At 45.1% G+C, this 18,064-nt stretch overlaps 1 protein-coding gene across 1 annotated transcript in view; it reads left to right on the plus strand.

The window, feature by feature from the left end:
* Positions 1-1,421: 1,421 nt before the first annotated feature.
* The window catches only part of LOC128725601 (signal-induced proliferation-associated 1-like protein 1), a 53,571-nt gene continuing 36,928 nt past the window's right edge, over positions 1,422-18,064 (plus strand). The window contains exon 1 of the mRNA XM_053819358.1: positions 1,422-1,478. Within this exon, the coding sequence (XP_053675333.1) occupies positions 1,422-1,478 (57 nt within the window). The remainder of the gene's footprint in view (positions 1,479-18,064) is intronic.

The following is an 18,064-nucleotide window of genomic DNA, read 5'->3' on the forward strand; positions in this document are numbered from 1 at the left end:
CCATAAATGGCTTCGGATGCTGTACTCTGTGCTCCGATGCCCGCAGTGTGTGCAGTTGCGTCCGTTCGCTATCATTACACAACAGCCGGCTGGTTGTTGTTACAATTAACTCTTTACCGTGACGTTGGCTCATTTTGCGCCAGTTTTGTCCCTCGACGTGCACGTGTCTCTCACACCCCGTGTGACGGTTACATGTATGCAAACATGTATGCATCAACGGGAAAGGGCTGGAGAAAAAAAATGTGATTAATTGGGCCGCACAAGAGCAGCAGGCAACGGTGCAAGGAATTGCACACGCAGCCCCCGAGCCGGTAGTGGTTCTCGCGAACGACGCACATAATTTTTGCATAATGCCCGTGAACACCGAAAAAGGGAAGTGCGCCGTTCGTCGTGGTGCTTTTACATCATTATCGCCAATTCCGGTACGTTTGGATCCGGTTTTCGATGGCGCGTAAATGTGACTTCGATCGACGCGATCGGGCCAGCTGTTCCTGCAACATTCTGCTCCTTTAGTGAATAGCGACAAACAATAGCGCTTTTTTATGATGGCTTTTGTGTGAATTTCAATCGATAACTGACCGGCCGGATGAAAATAAATTAGCCTTATTCTATTAACTGGCAGATAATTTGCTGCCGGGGGATAAACTAATAAAAATTTGAAGCTTTCGATTATTTATCCATGGTTCGGGGGATTTCATGCTCCATTTGGCGCCACGCATAAATACACGCGGCGCAGTCTGTCGTTTGGTGCATTTGGAAATAAAATTAACCTGGACAGCTTGACTCCTGCAGCCCTGTTTTTTCCCTGCCCGCAATAAAACACACCAAAAAGTTTAATCGTTTGGGTTGTGTGTTGCTGCATGTTTTTTTTCTGTTTATTTGCTCGCCTGGTTGTCGTCTGCTGTTGGGTTTTTGTTCCGCTTCATCGGGCACGGCTGGATGGGAACTGAAAACGCGCGCACCCCGTCTGTTGTCCACTTGTTCGTCATGCCTGCACACACAGGTGTAGACTGGCTTCGGAACTCAAATTGCACTGCCGAAAGTCGCTCGCTTTATTTCATTCGAATGGTTCCCGCGAGGCATTAAGGGCGAAATAACTATGCATGCGCAACACAACCGGGGTGATAAAAGCATAAACCTTGTTCACGTATGGATAGAACAATATACCCGTTTTCGATTGTATGGGTCTGGTGGAAGTTGAGGAATGCTTTTTTTTTGGTTAATTTTGTGTTGCATTCGGTTTTAAATGCGTCCGTGTCCTGCTGTGCGCCGCATGTTACTTTAACCTTTTAATGTGTTTTTCTCTCAACTCACAACTCACTCATTTAAAAATGCATGCACATTGTTTTTATTTTCCTTATATTCATATTTTTCCTTTGTTTCCATTTTCTTATAGGTAAGTCGCGTCAGTACAGTTTTGCATGTATCATAGAACCAGAGCTTCCTCCGTCCATTATCCGATCGCTAAGAAGACCAAGGTAAAGTGTTGTTTTAATTGTCTTGCTATCGTTTTTTGCTGTGTGAAGTCTTTCTCTTCTTTCTCTTCTTCGGTTTGTGGTCTGAGATGTAAGATTCTTTTTCCGTGTGATTTTTCCTTCACTTTTTATTCTTCGTTTTTATTTATTCTACTTTGTAAGATTTAGTTTCTATTTCTGCGTTCTGTTTTGTTGGTCATTCATTTTCTAAGCTTTTTTGTTTTATACACTATTGCTTTTTAAGTTTAGACTTGATATCGCAAATAGCTTTGTAGCTCTTTTTTGACATTTTCTATCATGATAGATTTTTTCCTATCAAAACATAATAAAAGATTATATCCTGTAATACGTGTGTTGCAAAATGCTATCCATTTTACAAATAAAAAAACAGATCTTTAAAATTTCCCACTTGCAATAAATAATTGTCCCCTTCCGTAGAAAGTGATTTAACATCGCTTTTTCTTCCGGATTCTATGGGTGAAAGCTAGCACAAAACCGAGTTCCATGTATTTTTGCAACAGTTTTTACCGATCATTGCAACGGCGGCCCTTTTGTTTGCTACATTCCAGCGAATAGTTTAACTCCTGGCATCGTAGCTGGGTGACGCGTTCGGCATTTCCGGTTTGGTACATTGCCTCGTACACACAGGCAAAGATCAGAGACCAGATTCGAACCCAAGGCGGCATTTGTGAATTTCCTTTTTTTTTGTCTCCAACCTCTCAACCGCACATCGCGCCTGAGAATGCATTCCGGCGTGCCATTCCTGGCCCTGGATTGTGGCCTCTAGTGACTGGAAGGGAGTGGACGATTTTACGATGGAATCCCCGCACGGGAAAGTGTAAAGTTTGTAAATGGACCGCCACGCCACAAGGGCTGTGCGTGTGTGCAAAACAGTGCCGGCCGAAGAGGGGGGGCACTTAATCTCGGGCCTGTTGCTCGATTAAAGATGCGGGCCCTTCGCGGACGGACTGAGAAGATCAACCGGGCGGATGCCGCCAGCTTGCCCTTTCGGACGGATGCATCTCTCGCCCGCCCAGAACGCCGGTGTCGGTGTGTGAAAGATCATAATATAAAAAAAGGAAAAAGTAAAAGAAACCCCTTTAAAACAACCCCCTCCGAGCTTGCCTCCCTGGGCTCCGGTCTGGCACCTCGCGGGCGTTTACGATGCGATGATCCTCGTCTGGTTGCGCTTGGGTGGTGTGATTTTATTTTTCCTCTCGCTCGCAAAGTGTGTGCGTGCGTGTGAGTTTGTGCTTTACTTTCGCAATCGAAAAACCTCCACCGGATGCGCCCATAGCCGCGATATCGTTCGTGGAAGCTGGCGATGGAAGGCCTGGGGGGAGCCAAGTCATCGTTATTATTTTAATGATCGCAATCGAAACGAGCCGTACCGATTCTGAATCGGTTGTTCTTTCCGGTGCTAAAAAAAGGTTTATGTGTGTGGTAGAAGTATCGTTTGCCGTATCCGCTCGGGGTGTTTGATGCGATTGAAACGAGTCGAAACGCAAATCAATACTCTACGGGAAGCTTGATTCTGAGATTTCTCAAATGTTTCTCATAAAATGATATCCAAGCGTTGTGCAGGTTGTTCTTTGTGTCTTTATTTAATTCCATCTCAATTTCATTTTAAAATATTTCATCTCAAGCATGTTGGCAGGATACCCTTCATTTAATATGATAGTGTTATAAAAACGTTCACTATGCTGTCCGAAAAAAAATCAAAGTTTTCTCGTGCTGTAAACGAGTTTTCAGCTTTAGTGAACCCAATAAACCAAATGTAAATTTTTCCTTCAACCATGGCAAAATTCGTAGAATTTCATGATGCTTTTGTGCGTGCTGTTCTAAAATGAATTGCACCATAGCACTGCAGCATGTAGAGCGTCATTCTACATCTTTCTTTATCTCCCTCTCTTTCGTTCTCTCTGCGATTGCTTTTGTCGCAATAAAAAGTCCGCATCTTATCAGGCACAAACGAAGCGCGGGATAATCGCAAAGGATCGCCCGACGGCTTGGAGTTTGTTTGCTTGATTGCACTTCAAATATCAACGAATCAAGCCTGATTGCATGCTGCCCTTGCATCCGGCCCGGATGATGCTCCGTTAAATGGATTTTTTTGTTCAACAAAATAATTTCATTCACTTGCCGAATCTTGCAGAGAAATCTTCTTCAAAATTTGTCCTTACGTTTTTTAGTCTTGATTTTTTCTGTATACATTTACGGTAGAAAATATTTGTTGAGCTTTTTACAAATGTAGATAATATGATAATGTTTCACATTTTTGTGCATTAAAATTCCTATTGCATGTTTTTTATAGTATTTCATACGTTTAGAACATTGTTCCTGTCTACTTAAAGAGCATTGCTAATGCAAAAAACCGTAACATTAAAAAATAAAAAAGATTGTTCTATGCTACTAAACTTGCTATGCTGTGTCTCACGAGTGTGTAGCTACTTGTGCATGCGATTTCTTTTCGCATTCGTATTTCGAGCGCTCGTCAAGACCACAATTCAAGAATGTCTGCCACGTCTGGGTAAAAGCGACAATCCAGACCAACCTCGGGCACTAGAGAAGCCTTGAATTCTTCTAAACGATGCCCATCTCCAGCGCCTAGAGATCTCAGCTGCAAGCACACTTCGTTGCTACTTCGTTTCCGTTACCACACGCGCTCTTTTGAAAAATCCTACCAAGCCTGAAGATGACATGGACCCCCCTCGGAGCGCTCCCGGTCTCCAAAACGTCACGTAATAACGCTTTCCAAGGACTGTGCGAAATCGACTCCTTCCACCGGATCTGGCGTATTTCCCCACCAACGCTACCTCATCCCTGGGTTCGTCCTTATTCTGGCGTTGCTTTTGGTCCGATTTTCGCCACGTTTGCGTCCGCACCGGGATACGATGATGAACTGTCCGTGTCTCCGGATGCGGTTGCACCATGGCTTGCGGCTGCATCTTTCTCTGGCCGTTGGTCCGGTCTAAACGCAGTCGGGCCCAGTAGCTTTAATGGCTTTTCGACTCGCTGGCGAACTAATTACGGGAATGTTAAAATTCTCACGTTCCGTCGCCCCGTGGATGGTCGTTCGGGTTGGTTGGGTTTTTTTTTCGGGCGGAGGGGAGACACACCCTGGATACGATGCGTCGATGCAGCTGCAGTAGAGCAGAGTCATTAGTAGACGTTGTTGAACGCCCTGTCTGACAGTATGCCGACATTAGGAAAGGCGGTGACTTCCTCGTTCTGTGCGCTTGTTGTTCCAAAAAACGTTCTCGTTTACCAAATGAAGTTTGCTGGTTTCGTTTCTTTTTTGCTTGTTGCGAACGCTCGAGCGAGTTTTCGTTGGCATTTGTCCAAAGGCCTTTTACTATCAGACCGCCTGCTTGGAGTGTATTAGTTTTTTTTTGTAGTTCCCGTCAAACGCAGCCGTTATGAGAAGCCAAGATATTAAATTTCGTTTCCGTTTTCCTTCACCGAGTTGTTTTATTTGACAAGACTCTATGCCAACCCGAAAGAGAGTATTAAATCCCAAAAGTAAAACGGCATCACCAGAACAATGGAACAAATTCCCTCTTCTGCCGTTTGCAAAATTTGAGATAGAACTCACCTTCTGCAGTCTGCTTCCGAGGATCTTTTCGAGGATCTTCTTTGCCCACCCAAGCGTCTGCTGGAGCGTGTTCGATGAGTCACAACCGAAACATGCGCAACGGGAAAGGATTTACCTTCGAGCGGTAGTCGCTTGAGATGTTCAAGCTTGGCCGTATTTTTTCTTATTCTTTCGCAATCCGGCGGTTCGTTAAGCCGATTAAAAACAAAACGTGCGATGGAACGTAAGAAAGCTCTCCGCGTTTTGCCATCTCGCGATTCGTCGCTGCACATCAGGGAGCTGCTTTTTGCCCCCTCAAAGCGAGCGATCTTTTTCTTTATGGTCTGTTCGAGCGTGTTTGTGGCATGAAATGGAATGTGTGTTTTTTAAAGAACCGTAGCGGCATTCATTCAACTTTTCGCATTTTGTTGCGTTGAGGATTGGCATTTTTAATTTGAAAATGAAACGCAACTCATAAAAAATGTGCTTCTGAAATTTCCGGACCCGGTGGCAAATGTGTGGTCTGTTCATTTAAACGATAAATTGACGAAAGTTGCTTAGAAAGATGCTTGCATAGAAGCGCGTAAAAGTGCTCCAGTTTACTTGAGCCTCGTGTGAATATGAATAAAAAATAGCCCCTTTAGCGAACGTTCGCACGTTCCGATTATGTCAACCTTATCGCGGCATAATGCAATGCGTACGACGTACAGAGCTGTAAACAGATGCACATCAATCTTGCCGCGCTTCGGCAATCGCTACCGGATCGCCCTTGACAGTACCGGGAAGGCTAATCTGTTGCAAATCCAGCTGATGCACTGGACGTTTTGTTAAACGAGCTAGTTTTTTTTTTACTTATTTTTCTCCCTTTTCTTTCCCGCCCATTCATCATTCGTGAATTATGAATCGCAACAAGATAGTACGGGGCGCATACGCAAGCAAGTGAAGAAAGAAAACGGAGACAGCACGAGAAACACACCCTGAAACTACTAATTGTTTTAAATTTATTTGCCCCAACTGACTCCCGTCTCTGGATGATGATGATGATGCTCTTGATGATTTGTTTAATTTAGATGAATCGTGTCGTGACATAGATGTTAGAGCGAGCTAAATGATAGTCGCTGCACTCACCCAGTAGCTGCATGCAGCGTCCATGACGGCCATAACAGTAGCTGCAGTCCTTTTCTTATCGCCGTCCATTTAGAAGAGGGTTGCGTTTCATGTTTCGAGCTGGGTGTGAGGGAGTTGAAATTATTCAAACTGTCATCGAGTGATTTGTGGGCACGGCTCCCGCTTTGTGAATGGGGAGGCCTCTGGGGATTGCTTTCTACTCGTTCAGATGCGCGGGTGAGAGCGTTTAATCACAATCTCCCCGCCCGGGAGTAATGTGTATTTTTATCAATGTTAAACCTCGTCCTCCTTTCCTGTGATGGCGTGATGAAAAATTGCTTCAAAGGGCTAAGCTTGTGGTGCAGCTGATGAAAGTGGGAGGCGACAGTCTGGCCCCATCGGCAGGGCCCTCAGCTCGCTGAGACGTCGTCTCGGCTGGCGAAATTAATTGAAACCGGAAATGCTTAATTTAGAGCTGACTTTTGCAACGATTCTTTAACCCTCTCGCTTGCCGTGCCAAATGGTGGAAGCGGTCTCCGTTTCCGAAGTTCAATTTCGGATGATGAATGCCTCATCCAATCGGAATGGTGCGCTTTCGGGTGGTCGCGGAGGTTGAGCGAAAATGGTAATATTGCAACAACAATCGGGGGAAAAAAATGCAACAGATTTCACAGCCTGGCAACATACAACGACGTTCATCTCCTCCCCGTCATCGGTCGATGCGAGAGAGATTGTGAAACCCGTGGATGGGGTTTCCTCCGCTTGGGCTGGGCGCTTAAAACGCCGTTGTGATTGATTTATGAGGCCCACATAGTTTGTGATTTTTAATTGCTACCACGCGGCCCGCTGGACCCGATGAGCCATATGCATGCGAAGGGAGACCGCGAAATTACCGAACCACCGCAAATTTGCCACGTGCGTTCGCGCGTGCCTTTTTGGTGGGGCTTTCGTTCGTTTTGATACATTCCGAAGCTTAACTTGATTTAATTCGGTTGCTGCTGAAAAATGCCCCTAGCGGCAGGGGTGGGTTGAGAAATGAAAAGCGCTTTTCCGCTTCAGGGTAAGCCAACCTCCAACCCCGTCTTCTTTACGCGAATGGCGGACATATTTTTGATGTTGATTGCTTTGAGTAAGGGACTGCAAGAAAAAAAAACACTAACAAATCTGCATTTGAAATCAACGCTGTGCGATGATTTACTCTCCACTTTTAATAGGGCTTTTGAATCATAATGTGTAGCGTTCATTTGCAGTCAGCTGGTGTATTTCATTTCGGTTTTTAAAGCGCAAAGAAAGTACATTAATTAGCGTCACAATTTTTAAAGCTCAACTCAAGTCTTTAATCAAGTCGAATATACTTTGGTTGATATATACGCATTTTAAATTGATGTTTCGAATAGATATAACAGGATTAAGCCAATGAAATGGAGATTCTAATCATTTATCTCGCAGCATTTAGAACGATGAAGCGAAGTGCAATGAACTCGTCTGTTCTCGTTCCGAAACGAATGTGTTGTAGTTCCGCAACGGCTCACGGGAGAAAAATGGCCGCCGCGCACCATGGTACATCACACCGTCCGCATAATTTAGTTGACAGAACCGGGGAATGGAAATAGTAGAAATGAAATACGGGCTAGGAAAGCAGCAGCAACAAAAAAGCACGAGCTCTGTTGCCGCGTTCGGTTCTGTGGCTGGCGGATGGTATATCCAGAAGGTGTGACCGCCGCCGTTCCCTTGGGTCTCGCTTTCGTGGTTTCCGGTACGGGGAACGGCTCGCAACACATTTATCGTCACGTACGATATCGCGAAAGCCAGGCTCGGTGCGAGCTTCCATGTCCAAACGGCGCGGTGAAACCCAATTTCTGGTTTGGTTGAAATGACCTCTTCTATGTAGTCGCTGGTTTTGCCAGCCCGACAAGAACTCGAACGATGCAGCACATTTTGCAAGTTTTTTTGTTGTGAATAAATTAAATTTATTTACGTTTTTGTTTTGTTGAGTTTTATCATTTCGTCGAAGCTTCCCAAATAGTAGATGTGCTCATTTGAAACATTGATTGGGAGAGAAAAAAACAATAGAAAAATTCTAACAATGTTATGCTACATTTGCGCACGAGGTACGTGTGTCGATGTCCGCTTTCGGATGATGAAAAGTGCACCGTATCATTCTCTCTTACAGGGTAGAGTGCAGTGGAAAACAACGACTGCGACTACTGATTGTGAACGTTGATGATATGACACGTGTGCACTGGTCCGTGGCTACCAAAGTGAAACTATCCTATCTGGCGTATTATGTGTGATTTACGTGGCCCTAATTATTGCGTTCGAATCGTCCCAATCATTTCCTATTTCTGTTTCACTTTTTTGTTCTATTTTGTCCCTTTCTTTTGATTTGTCAACTGTTTGAAATATATTGCTAGTTTTCGAATGATATATAGTTTGAATTACGTGTCTGTTACTGTTATGTAAACAAGCTGGTACAAATATTCTAACTAATATGTTAAATGTTAATTTTGCTTAAATATATTTCAGTGAAGTTTTGAATTATGATCTTAAATTAGAGTGTATTCGCCCAGATATTTCTATTTTTAACTAGCGGTGATTGAACGTGAATTTATATTGAATTTCTCTCCAGCAATTTAAATTTGTAGTCTTAAAGTTAAGGAAAGTAGATTTAAAATACAAAAAATGAACCCGAATGAAACTGTTGACTCAACAAATGGGAACGAAAGGGTGTAGCTTAGATTGACTTTCGATTAAATTGATCGCTGATCAATATTTACGTCAAGCTATTTTTTGCTTATCGGTGAGCTTTTGTTATTTTTCTGAACCTTTCTACCCGCGATCAATCCGTTTGCTGGCAGTTTGATCGAATTCTGTAGGCGACGAGTGTGACGAGATCGAGAGCGAAACAAGGATGGGCCTCGGTCCAAGAGTTCCAAGGGTGGTGGGTGTTGAATTCATTAGCAGAAAATGAGAGCAAAATGAAAGTGGTACTGCAAGTGCGCGGCTCTATGGTTCGTTTGTTTCTCGGCGACCGGTAAGAGTGAGCCCCGGAGGTTTGTTTTTTGCCCTCGTGGGTTTTTTGATTGATGGAATTTGTGCCGATCCAGCGATGATTCAGTTTTTTTTTCACCCAAGATGCCAGTAAAAGAAAGCGCAAGGCTGGTTTTTTGCCGGCATTTCAAAATGACACAAGATCAGGGATTTGGTTTACCTTTAAAAAGTGGTTTTTGTTTACGGTTTAAAAACGAAATCGTTGAACCCAAACGCTAGCACGGGCATTTTTTTGTGCCAGTGAGGCACATTGATGATTAAATTGTCTCAAAAAGCAGCGTCAGACATCTTGGGAACGAGGCGCCCAACAGCTGTACGCGATCAAGATAGCAATTAGTCGATCGAGACGGTTGACACATTTGTTTGCCGCCCACACAACACACACAAGAGTGGAGGCAGTATGTTTCGAGCCAAAGCGGCTTTATTTCGTTTATTTCACTGTATGTTAATTTTTTTTCATTTGCTTTTAAACGATCGAGGCGTCGGATAATGCAGCTCATTTTTGTTGTGCTTGCGTTCGAGCAGTGGATGTGAATGATTTCTTGTTATAGAATATGGTCGAATGAATCATCGTTTTTCTGTCGATTAATCCGCTTGTGACGACGCTGGGGACATATTAAAGCTTAAGGGTGCAGCATATTACAGTCGTGGCGCCTTGACGCATGCAAAACAATTTCGTAGAATGGTCGATAACGATGAGCTCTACTGGGGTATATATTTTTTCGTCAAGCATTGGAAAATGAAGCCCAAAACCCATCGTATTTGTGACTAAAAAGAACATCTGGAAAGCCAGAGGGAAAATCCAACATCGTTAACAGCAATGACGCCACGTAAAGGTGTGACGAAAATAACAAAGCATATGGATGGTTTAGACTGTTTTTTTTTCGGGGTTTTTTCGTCAACTATTGATGTTTAGACTCGGAAGATAAAACGCACCAACGCTTGCCCTAGGGACGTTTGTGCTAATTTGCATAAAAAGCTTATCGTGAATGTATTTATTTCGACGATCCGACGTGTTGTATTTCATTTGCATCAGGCCCTACGGGTTTTGAACTAAGTGTATTGATTTAACGGTGACCAATGGCCATTCCTAGAGTGGTTTATAAATTCATTTACGCATGCATCCACCCCCAGAGCATCATACTTCAGCAGATAAAGCGCCCTACCGGTCATTATCGCGTTATTTCTACATTTTTTTTCAATTACAGTTTCTAGTTGTCCTAGGAAATTCCCTCCCGTGCGTTAAATTCTCCCAGCGCGTGCGTGCATGCGTTGGAAAGGTTTTACCGTTTTGGAATAGATATGTATCTTGGAGCTTGCGGCGCATCCATTAGCGATGTCGCTCAGACCACATTCGCTGGCCACAACCCGCAGAGCATCTGCCACTGTTCATCACCACCGAACAATGGGAGGAAAACAATCCTATTAAGTTCAAGTTGGAGAAAAAAGTGCTGGTCCATCACGAGAGCAGCACCAGGGATTGTTCGTCCGTGGGGAAACTAAAAAACGTCATTTGCGTATCGAGTTCTTGTCCGCGGTTGGCGTTTTCGCAATGCACGCTCGTACGCTAATGACTATTTCTTTTAAAAATGTAAATCCTCCTACATTTCATTTCCTACGCTTCACGTGGGAGCTGGGAGAAAATGACCGTCGTGTCGTTTTTTTTCTCTTCCATTCGAGAGGTAACGTCCAGTTGATGTAAAATTCGGTGCAAATTTAAAAGAAATTAACAAAAGCTCCCGTCATAAAGATAAATGAAGCACCATGCTGCCCCTGTTGCTTCACGATTGAAGCTTTTCTTTCCCTTTCGTTGAGTGGGTTGATGATTGAGCGTATTTCATAAGCGTCCACCATCATCAGGTGCCATCATTGCTTTTCTTTGTCCCCTGGAGGTGGTTTGAACTGTTACGCATGAGGACGGACAGAGGAATATAAAAAAAAAAACAACCGACACACCTTATCGACGATCGTGCGTTGCCGATTTAAGCCTAGATGCAAGGGAGTGGAATCGCTTTTAATCTCTCGGCTACAGCTCGATGATTGTCACATTGCAAGTGCCTCACACGCGATGCAATCTTGAGCGTTTTTGTGTTTAATTGTTCTGTCATCCTCGTGGCTTAAACGAACGTTTGTCTCGGTCATCGGTCATCTTTGTGGATGCGCCCGTTGATCAGCCAGTGTCTGTTTGTAGAAGGCGTGCCTTAATGAAACCAAATAAAACACCGGTTTCTCAACGCAGGCTGATACGAAACGTCGCCAGACAAGGGCGGCGTACGAGGATGAACACCACCACTCGGGGGCAGGCGTTATCATTAATTATGTAAAATCAGTAATGTACCACCACCCGCCGCTTGCCATCGATTCGAGCATCTGATTGGGGCGTTCGATCGGTAGCTAAGTGGCAGAAAATTGCTACCATATAATGAATGTGTTTGCTTCGTTGAATAACCGGCCCCATGGCGGATGGTTTGAATTACAGTTGTGTGGTGATGGAAATTGGTTTGAAACAAAAAAGAGCTCCATTCGTGATAACCTATTTTTTTGAACACCTAACACGTTCTGAGATAGGCAAATAAGTTTCAGATTAGTGAAGGTAATAAAGATTTCATGAATTTTAAATAATTTGTTTATTGACTTTGTTGAAAATCTATTTCAAGCCATTTTTTGTGAATTTAAAATCTCCTATGCTTATCAAAACTGACACGCGTCCTAAATAATACCAACTTGTGTCATATGCGTCAGCGTAAGATTCATAGATCAGTTCGTCCGACTAATCTTGAAAATATAGCTCCGAGCAATAAAAATGTTCGACAAGAGAGTGAGATGATGCTTCTCTCCTGAGCAAGAAGGGGTGCTAGTTTGGGCGTGTCATTAATATTTGTTGACACAATCACGCGCGTGTAAAATGCTAATTAGTCCATTTGACATTATTTTCCCCCACGAAATCATCTTGGCGCACGCCGTCTAAGTTGTCGTATTGCGTGGGCATCCTTCTCTCATTGAACGTTGATCGCGCCTGGTGTTGCAGCCGTTGTAAAAATGTCGCCCCATAAAACGTGACCAGTGCGCCCTTAGGATGCCGTCAATAAGAAAGGGGAGAAACATGCACGCATTTGTGTGTGAGTAGTTCTTTTTTCTATTTCCTTCTAACCCACCGACAACGCGTCTAAAACGTTGAAAGTGCAGCACGGTTCCAGCGTGAATCATGCAAACACGCTCGAAGGATGATCGACCATCAACCGTTTGTAATATTTCGATCGAACTAAAATTTGCATTTGCCCCCCAAAGTTGGCTCCACTCGAGTAGCGGCTGAATCACGATCGGCATCTACATCTGACATCATTTCGAAAGCGAAGCTCATTCGGTGACGTGCTCGAGTGGCACTTACACGTCATGTCTCTCGACCCTTCAGCACTGGTGCCAAAGGTCGTTCGGAGCCGCTCGAAAAATAACGCATTTCGAATGATCGCTTCATTTGCAACCGTCGGCTGACACGTGTCGCGCGTCTTATTCGATTTTACGATCGAACCAAATTGAAAGATAGTAATAATAAACCAAACAAACTACGTGCTCGTAAATTTACGCTGCCACATCGGCGTATCGGAAATAAGATTACAGCCACTCGAACTGCTTGATGCTGGTTGACGTAATCGACAAGGTTACCGGGGCGATCGAGACGGCGCTGTTTTGCTTGCGGTCTTCTCCTAGGGCTGAGGTGTATTTATAAATTTCCACACGATTGTGGCGGAAGTAATAAACGCGTCCCGTTGGAAAGCTACAAATAAATCTCCCGCCGCTTATCAATGTGCGTTCATGCTCCAGGCGAATCCGCGATCGCGAGCTGCGCACTCGAATAGACCCCCCGGTCGATTAAATGCGGTGCCGGGAAATATGTTTTGCAGCAACACAGCTCAGTAATTAAACAAAATATATACACACACGCACACACACACAAATTCAACGCGTTGCGCTTTGACGGTGTATGGCAAATTGATTCACGGATTATTTCTCGCCCCCGGGGCATCCGGTTTCACGATTTTCGTTTTCGTTAATCGGCCACTTAGTGTGTCAATGTCAGAACAAAACACCCGCGAATCGGGGCCGGTATGCTCTTGCATCACGTGCAAAAGATAGGGATACACACGCGGGTTTCAGCGAAGGGTTTGACCTCGAAGCGTCGTTTCGCCCATCGGCAGCAAAAGTCTACGGCTGGAGAAGCATTTTGCGAATGTCCATCTCTGGGCAACAAAACCATGGTCGGGGATTCTTCAGCCATGCTCTCGAGCCACTTAAGGGACTGCATAATGGGTGATATTTTTTACATTTCGTTAGTTTGTGTGTATGGTTTATGATATATTGGTTTACTGGTTTACTAAGGTTCAAAAATAGAAGCTTCGTTTAACTCGAACCTTCGTGGTTTTTTTCTTTTATTTATGTTTTTTGCTTTTTTTCTTTTATTTATCAGTTTTATTGTATCGGATCTCGAATTTATTATTATTTCCTCTTTCGACTAGGCTAATTATTTGTTTTTTTTTTTGCATTTTCTTCTTTCGTTACAGGTAAGCTCTACTCGTTTCTATGGTATCTGTCATAGCCACAAATCAGCATTCATTGCAGGTACCATTAAACCCTAGTCGGTAGTGAACGTTTCGTAGTATTTTCTGATCGCACGATTGCACAAATTGTACCTCGAACATTGTTTCACCGGAACCACTTTCTCTCTTTATCTTTCCCGTTCTGCTTAAAAGCAACGGATGGTCACCCCGGAGAGCGATGGATTATTGCACTTTTCCAGAGCAAAACCTCAAAACGTCTATCAGCGATGCATCGAAACTGCATTCAGCCAACGGTACCGTGCGTGCGCAGGGTTCGGAAAGCCGTTCAAGCGATGACAAATTAAATACCGCCTCGTGGTTAGGAAATTTCACCCCTCCCATACATATCGGGGCGATCACTCGAAACGCGATGGGGTGGATTGTTTTTGCTTTCAAAAATTAAAGAAAAAAAAATATATTCCCCCACTTTTGCGAACCGATCTGCGTTGAAGCGTTGCCAATTCCTCGCCTTCGAGGATGAGCAGATCCGGTGCGTTGCCGATGGACGCGCGCACATTCCTCTTTCCCATGTGACGGTTGACTTGCGGCTAACGAAATCTCCAATCGCGCGGCATGGTTTCGCCACCGACCGGCTAACCGTGACCAGCGCGAGGTGGCGCTCAGGAAAGCATCACGAAGGAAAGTGTAGCCGAAGGTTCCTTTGCGGACGCTGTGAAATACCAGAACGTCATTTTATTGCCATTTACGGTCGAGGAAAGTGCGCTCTCGCCAATAGGCATGCGCTAGAATGTTACTGTTTCGCATTTCGGGTGTGCGTGGTTTGATTTTTTAAATGCCGTTGGCCGCGAAACCCCTACAAATTCGTCACAACCCGCGCTGCATAATCGAAAGTGGCGCATGAACGCGAGCAGGCGTATAAGAAAGGAGAACGAATTGATTGTGCGCGAGTGCGTGTATCCTCGTGGCATGCCCCCTTAACAAGCTTCGTCAAACGCTCTCCCAAACGTCATCGGACAGCCGTTTGAGGAAATCTGTAGCGAAGCGAAGGTGAGAAAAATCACTCGAAATCCCCTCTCGAGGTTGGCTTTGGAATGAGGCGTGAATCAAATCAAAGCAGACGACACAGGGGCTCTCGAACACCACCAAACGGGGGAGCGATGGAGGCTTTCCAATGTTGCGATGTTGCGGACACGCCTCACGGCATCCGCGAAAACGCAATCCACCTCAAACCAGCGCGATCGGTTCGGAATAGAAGGTCCACAAACGGCACCGATGACCCAGTTTGGGCGCGGTGTGCTTGTAGCTTTTGGGGCTTTTTTATTTTTCTTTCGTTCGTTTCATTTTCATTTCTCCCGTGAACACGTACCCGATGCGTATGCATTTCACCCGTGGTAAGTCCGCACCACGGATCATCAATGTTCACGGCATGACGGCACTAGCGATCGATAGCGCAAAAGAAAGCAAAAAAAAGTGGGAGTTGGAAAAGCCCACGAAGGAAAAAAAACACCACCAACGGGTTGCATATTTTTGCGTGTTTCTCTCTTACGCGTTGTTTGAACTGGCTGTGTGTGTGCGCGCGCGCGCCATGTTCTGCCATTTAACGTTCTGTTGGTATCGATTTTTTTTTCTTTTTATTTAACTACATGCGTGCCGTCGTCTGCATTGACGTCAAATTTTGCGATGTCGATGCGTGCGTTGGCGCCTGGGTCAGCTTGCGTGACGATTGGCGTACGCGTAACTAAAAGCGATTCAACTTTCGCGCTCGGTACCACGTGCGTGCTGGCTGGTTTGTTCTATCGAGTACAAACAATTGTGCACGCAAGATGAGAACACCCAAGGGTACATTTTCCGTGTACCCATGTTGCGGTTTCGTGTTAAAAAATGTTAGGAAATTCCTGTCTGTTTGATGTAAAGTAAAAAAAGCACATCTTTACATTAAGCTTAATCGGACACGCTTGAGTTCTAAACGACAGTTATTCTTTTAAATATTGCTTGAGAGAATTAGAGAAGTACAAGAAAAGCTTGAAACTAACACCCCTCTGCCAGCTGCCTTTCAATTGGTCAAATCTTCCCACTTCCTTTTTCTTTCTCCTCAAAAGCGTATCCAAAATTAATAAATCGTAACGCGGACAATTTCTCACCGAAATATCTAGAGCATCCCTAATGGGGTGGCGACGGCGAGCGTGGGAAGGCACAATCCGAGCCGGGGGCTGGTCGTAGCGGTACTTTCCTGTCGCCAAGAACGCCTGGTTCCTTTAACAGCGGATCCACCACGGTCTGGTGGGTTTCATTAGGTGCGTCAAGTCCGCCAGTCTCGAGTGATTTTCGTTAATAACGATGTTCGATGGCACGACGCGCATTCTGTTTTTGTGCTTCACCCTTGGCAAGAAAGGGATGGCAATGACGTTTCATCGCCGGTACGCGTTGTAACTTACTTTCTTTCTTGTGCCACCGTCTTTTGCACTTTAGCCCTTCCTAGCTTCTTGGCACGCTGACGGTGTATAATTTTGGACCTCTTCACCGAGCACACGACGCGCCGAGGTGCATGATAGGCGCTTTTTTTTTGCGTTCCCCATTCTCCATTTCCCGATTCGATAAAATATGAATGACGGAGCGAAGCAGGTCGCCATTGACCCTTATCCTCAATGCTTGCTCCATCTTATCGAACCAGCGGGAATTTTATCGCATGGTGTTAGGCTCCTTCCGGATGGTTCGCGCGAAAGGTGGTAGATAATAAGCGTGCGCTGGGCGAACGAAACCAGCAGAGGCTCCCAAATTTGCTCCAAATTTTCTCTCCCGTCGTGTGAGTTACTCGCATGATGTTGGGGAGAATTTCTTTTTTTAGTCCGCGCATTCGAAAGGCGGTTTTTGGGGAGCTTTTTTTTGCATATCGGTTCTCCACCGAAAGCTCTGTTCCTTCGCTGGATTTAAACGCCATGGGTGATGCGCTGCCAGCTGCTGGGCCGGTTTGGTTTGGTCCAAGTTCAAACCCCCACGGAGGCCACCCGATGGACGATAGCGTTCGTTTTGCGAGGCCAGGTTCAACGGTGCCCAAGGAACGGGTCACGATGATGGAATGAACTTCATCACACCCCATCCCTCCCATCCCTCTCGCGTGCAGTCCAAGCCAATCGGTAAGGAGGAGGACATTGGTTCGATGATTGACTTTTTCGTCGGCACGGAAACCTGTTACCCACGAGCGCCATTTTCGCATACAACATTATGCGCGCTCTTCTGGTTGTGCCGTTGTGCTCCCGTTGGCGGGTGTGTTACGTTTGCAGCAATACCACCTGCAGCCACCTGCTTCTCGGAGAGGTTGTTGAGTTTCTTTCCTTTTTTTATTCAGCGTTATTGCTGCCTTGTATCATCTTTTGACGCAGTTCGCTATCAACACCGGTTGTTGGTTGTCGCGTCGGAAAATGAGCTTTAGCTCTGTCTCACCCGCGCGAGGTCGCACTCGCACCTTTAGAGTGAGGTGGTAGAAAAAAAATAAAAAACAGACCCGATGCGTTGCGCATCGGTTGCGCTTACGCAACCCTGACACCCCGAGAGATGATGCGCACGACATCGTTGACGTTGCGGTGGAATTATGAATTATAATTAAAAACATTTCCGCCACCGCGATCGAACCGTGCGCGAGCGTAAATTAAACGTCGCAAAAAAATGGTAGCAAAGCGAATAAAAAATGGCACCGCTTGAGCACGCTGTCGTGAAGCTGCGGTAGAAGTCGTGCACTTCGGTGCGGATGGTTTTTAGGTGCATTTTGTTATAGCTTTCGTGCTCATAATTCAACGAACCGTGGTGTGATGAGTTGACAATGCCCGGCATAGCGTTTGGCGTTATTCCGTCGAATCAGCCGTAGTCATTAATAAATGTAACATTTACCACACTTTGATTAGATGGGAAGCTTTCCTACTAGAGCACGCCTTTTGATGAATACTTTCGATTATTCATGCTTTGCTAGTGTTTAAGCTGATTTAGAAGCCAGCTGTGTAGGCGTGTTTTTTCGCAGCATTAAATTAGTCAAAGCCATTCGTGAAAACTCTTACATGCTAGCTTTTCCCGGACCTAAATTTCGCTGCTTCTATGCGTGGTGGAATCGCAGGAAACTGCGTCAGTTAGATTGTTGTTTCTAGCCAGCACTCTGTTGCAGGGTCGGCCTAACCTTTCCGCCTCGTTACGCTCGTTTGGGCGCCGAGTAGGGCTCGCGCGCGCCTCAGTTCGCGCAGTGCATTTGCGCGACGGATTGTGTTTGCGAATGTGTGTTGTTTCGTCAGGAGCGAAAGGCACAGTGGTACAGC

The sequence above is a fragment of the Anopheles nili genome, chromosome 3, assembly GCF_943737925.1.
Source record: "Anopheles nili chromosome 3, idAnoNiliSN_F5_01, whole genome shotgun sequence".
In the NCBI taxonomy this organism is placed as follows: domain Eukaryota; kingdom Metazoa; phylum Arthropoda; class Insecta; order Diptera; family Culicidae; genus Anopheles; species Anopheles nili.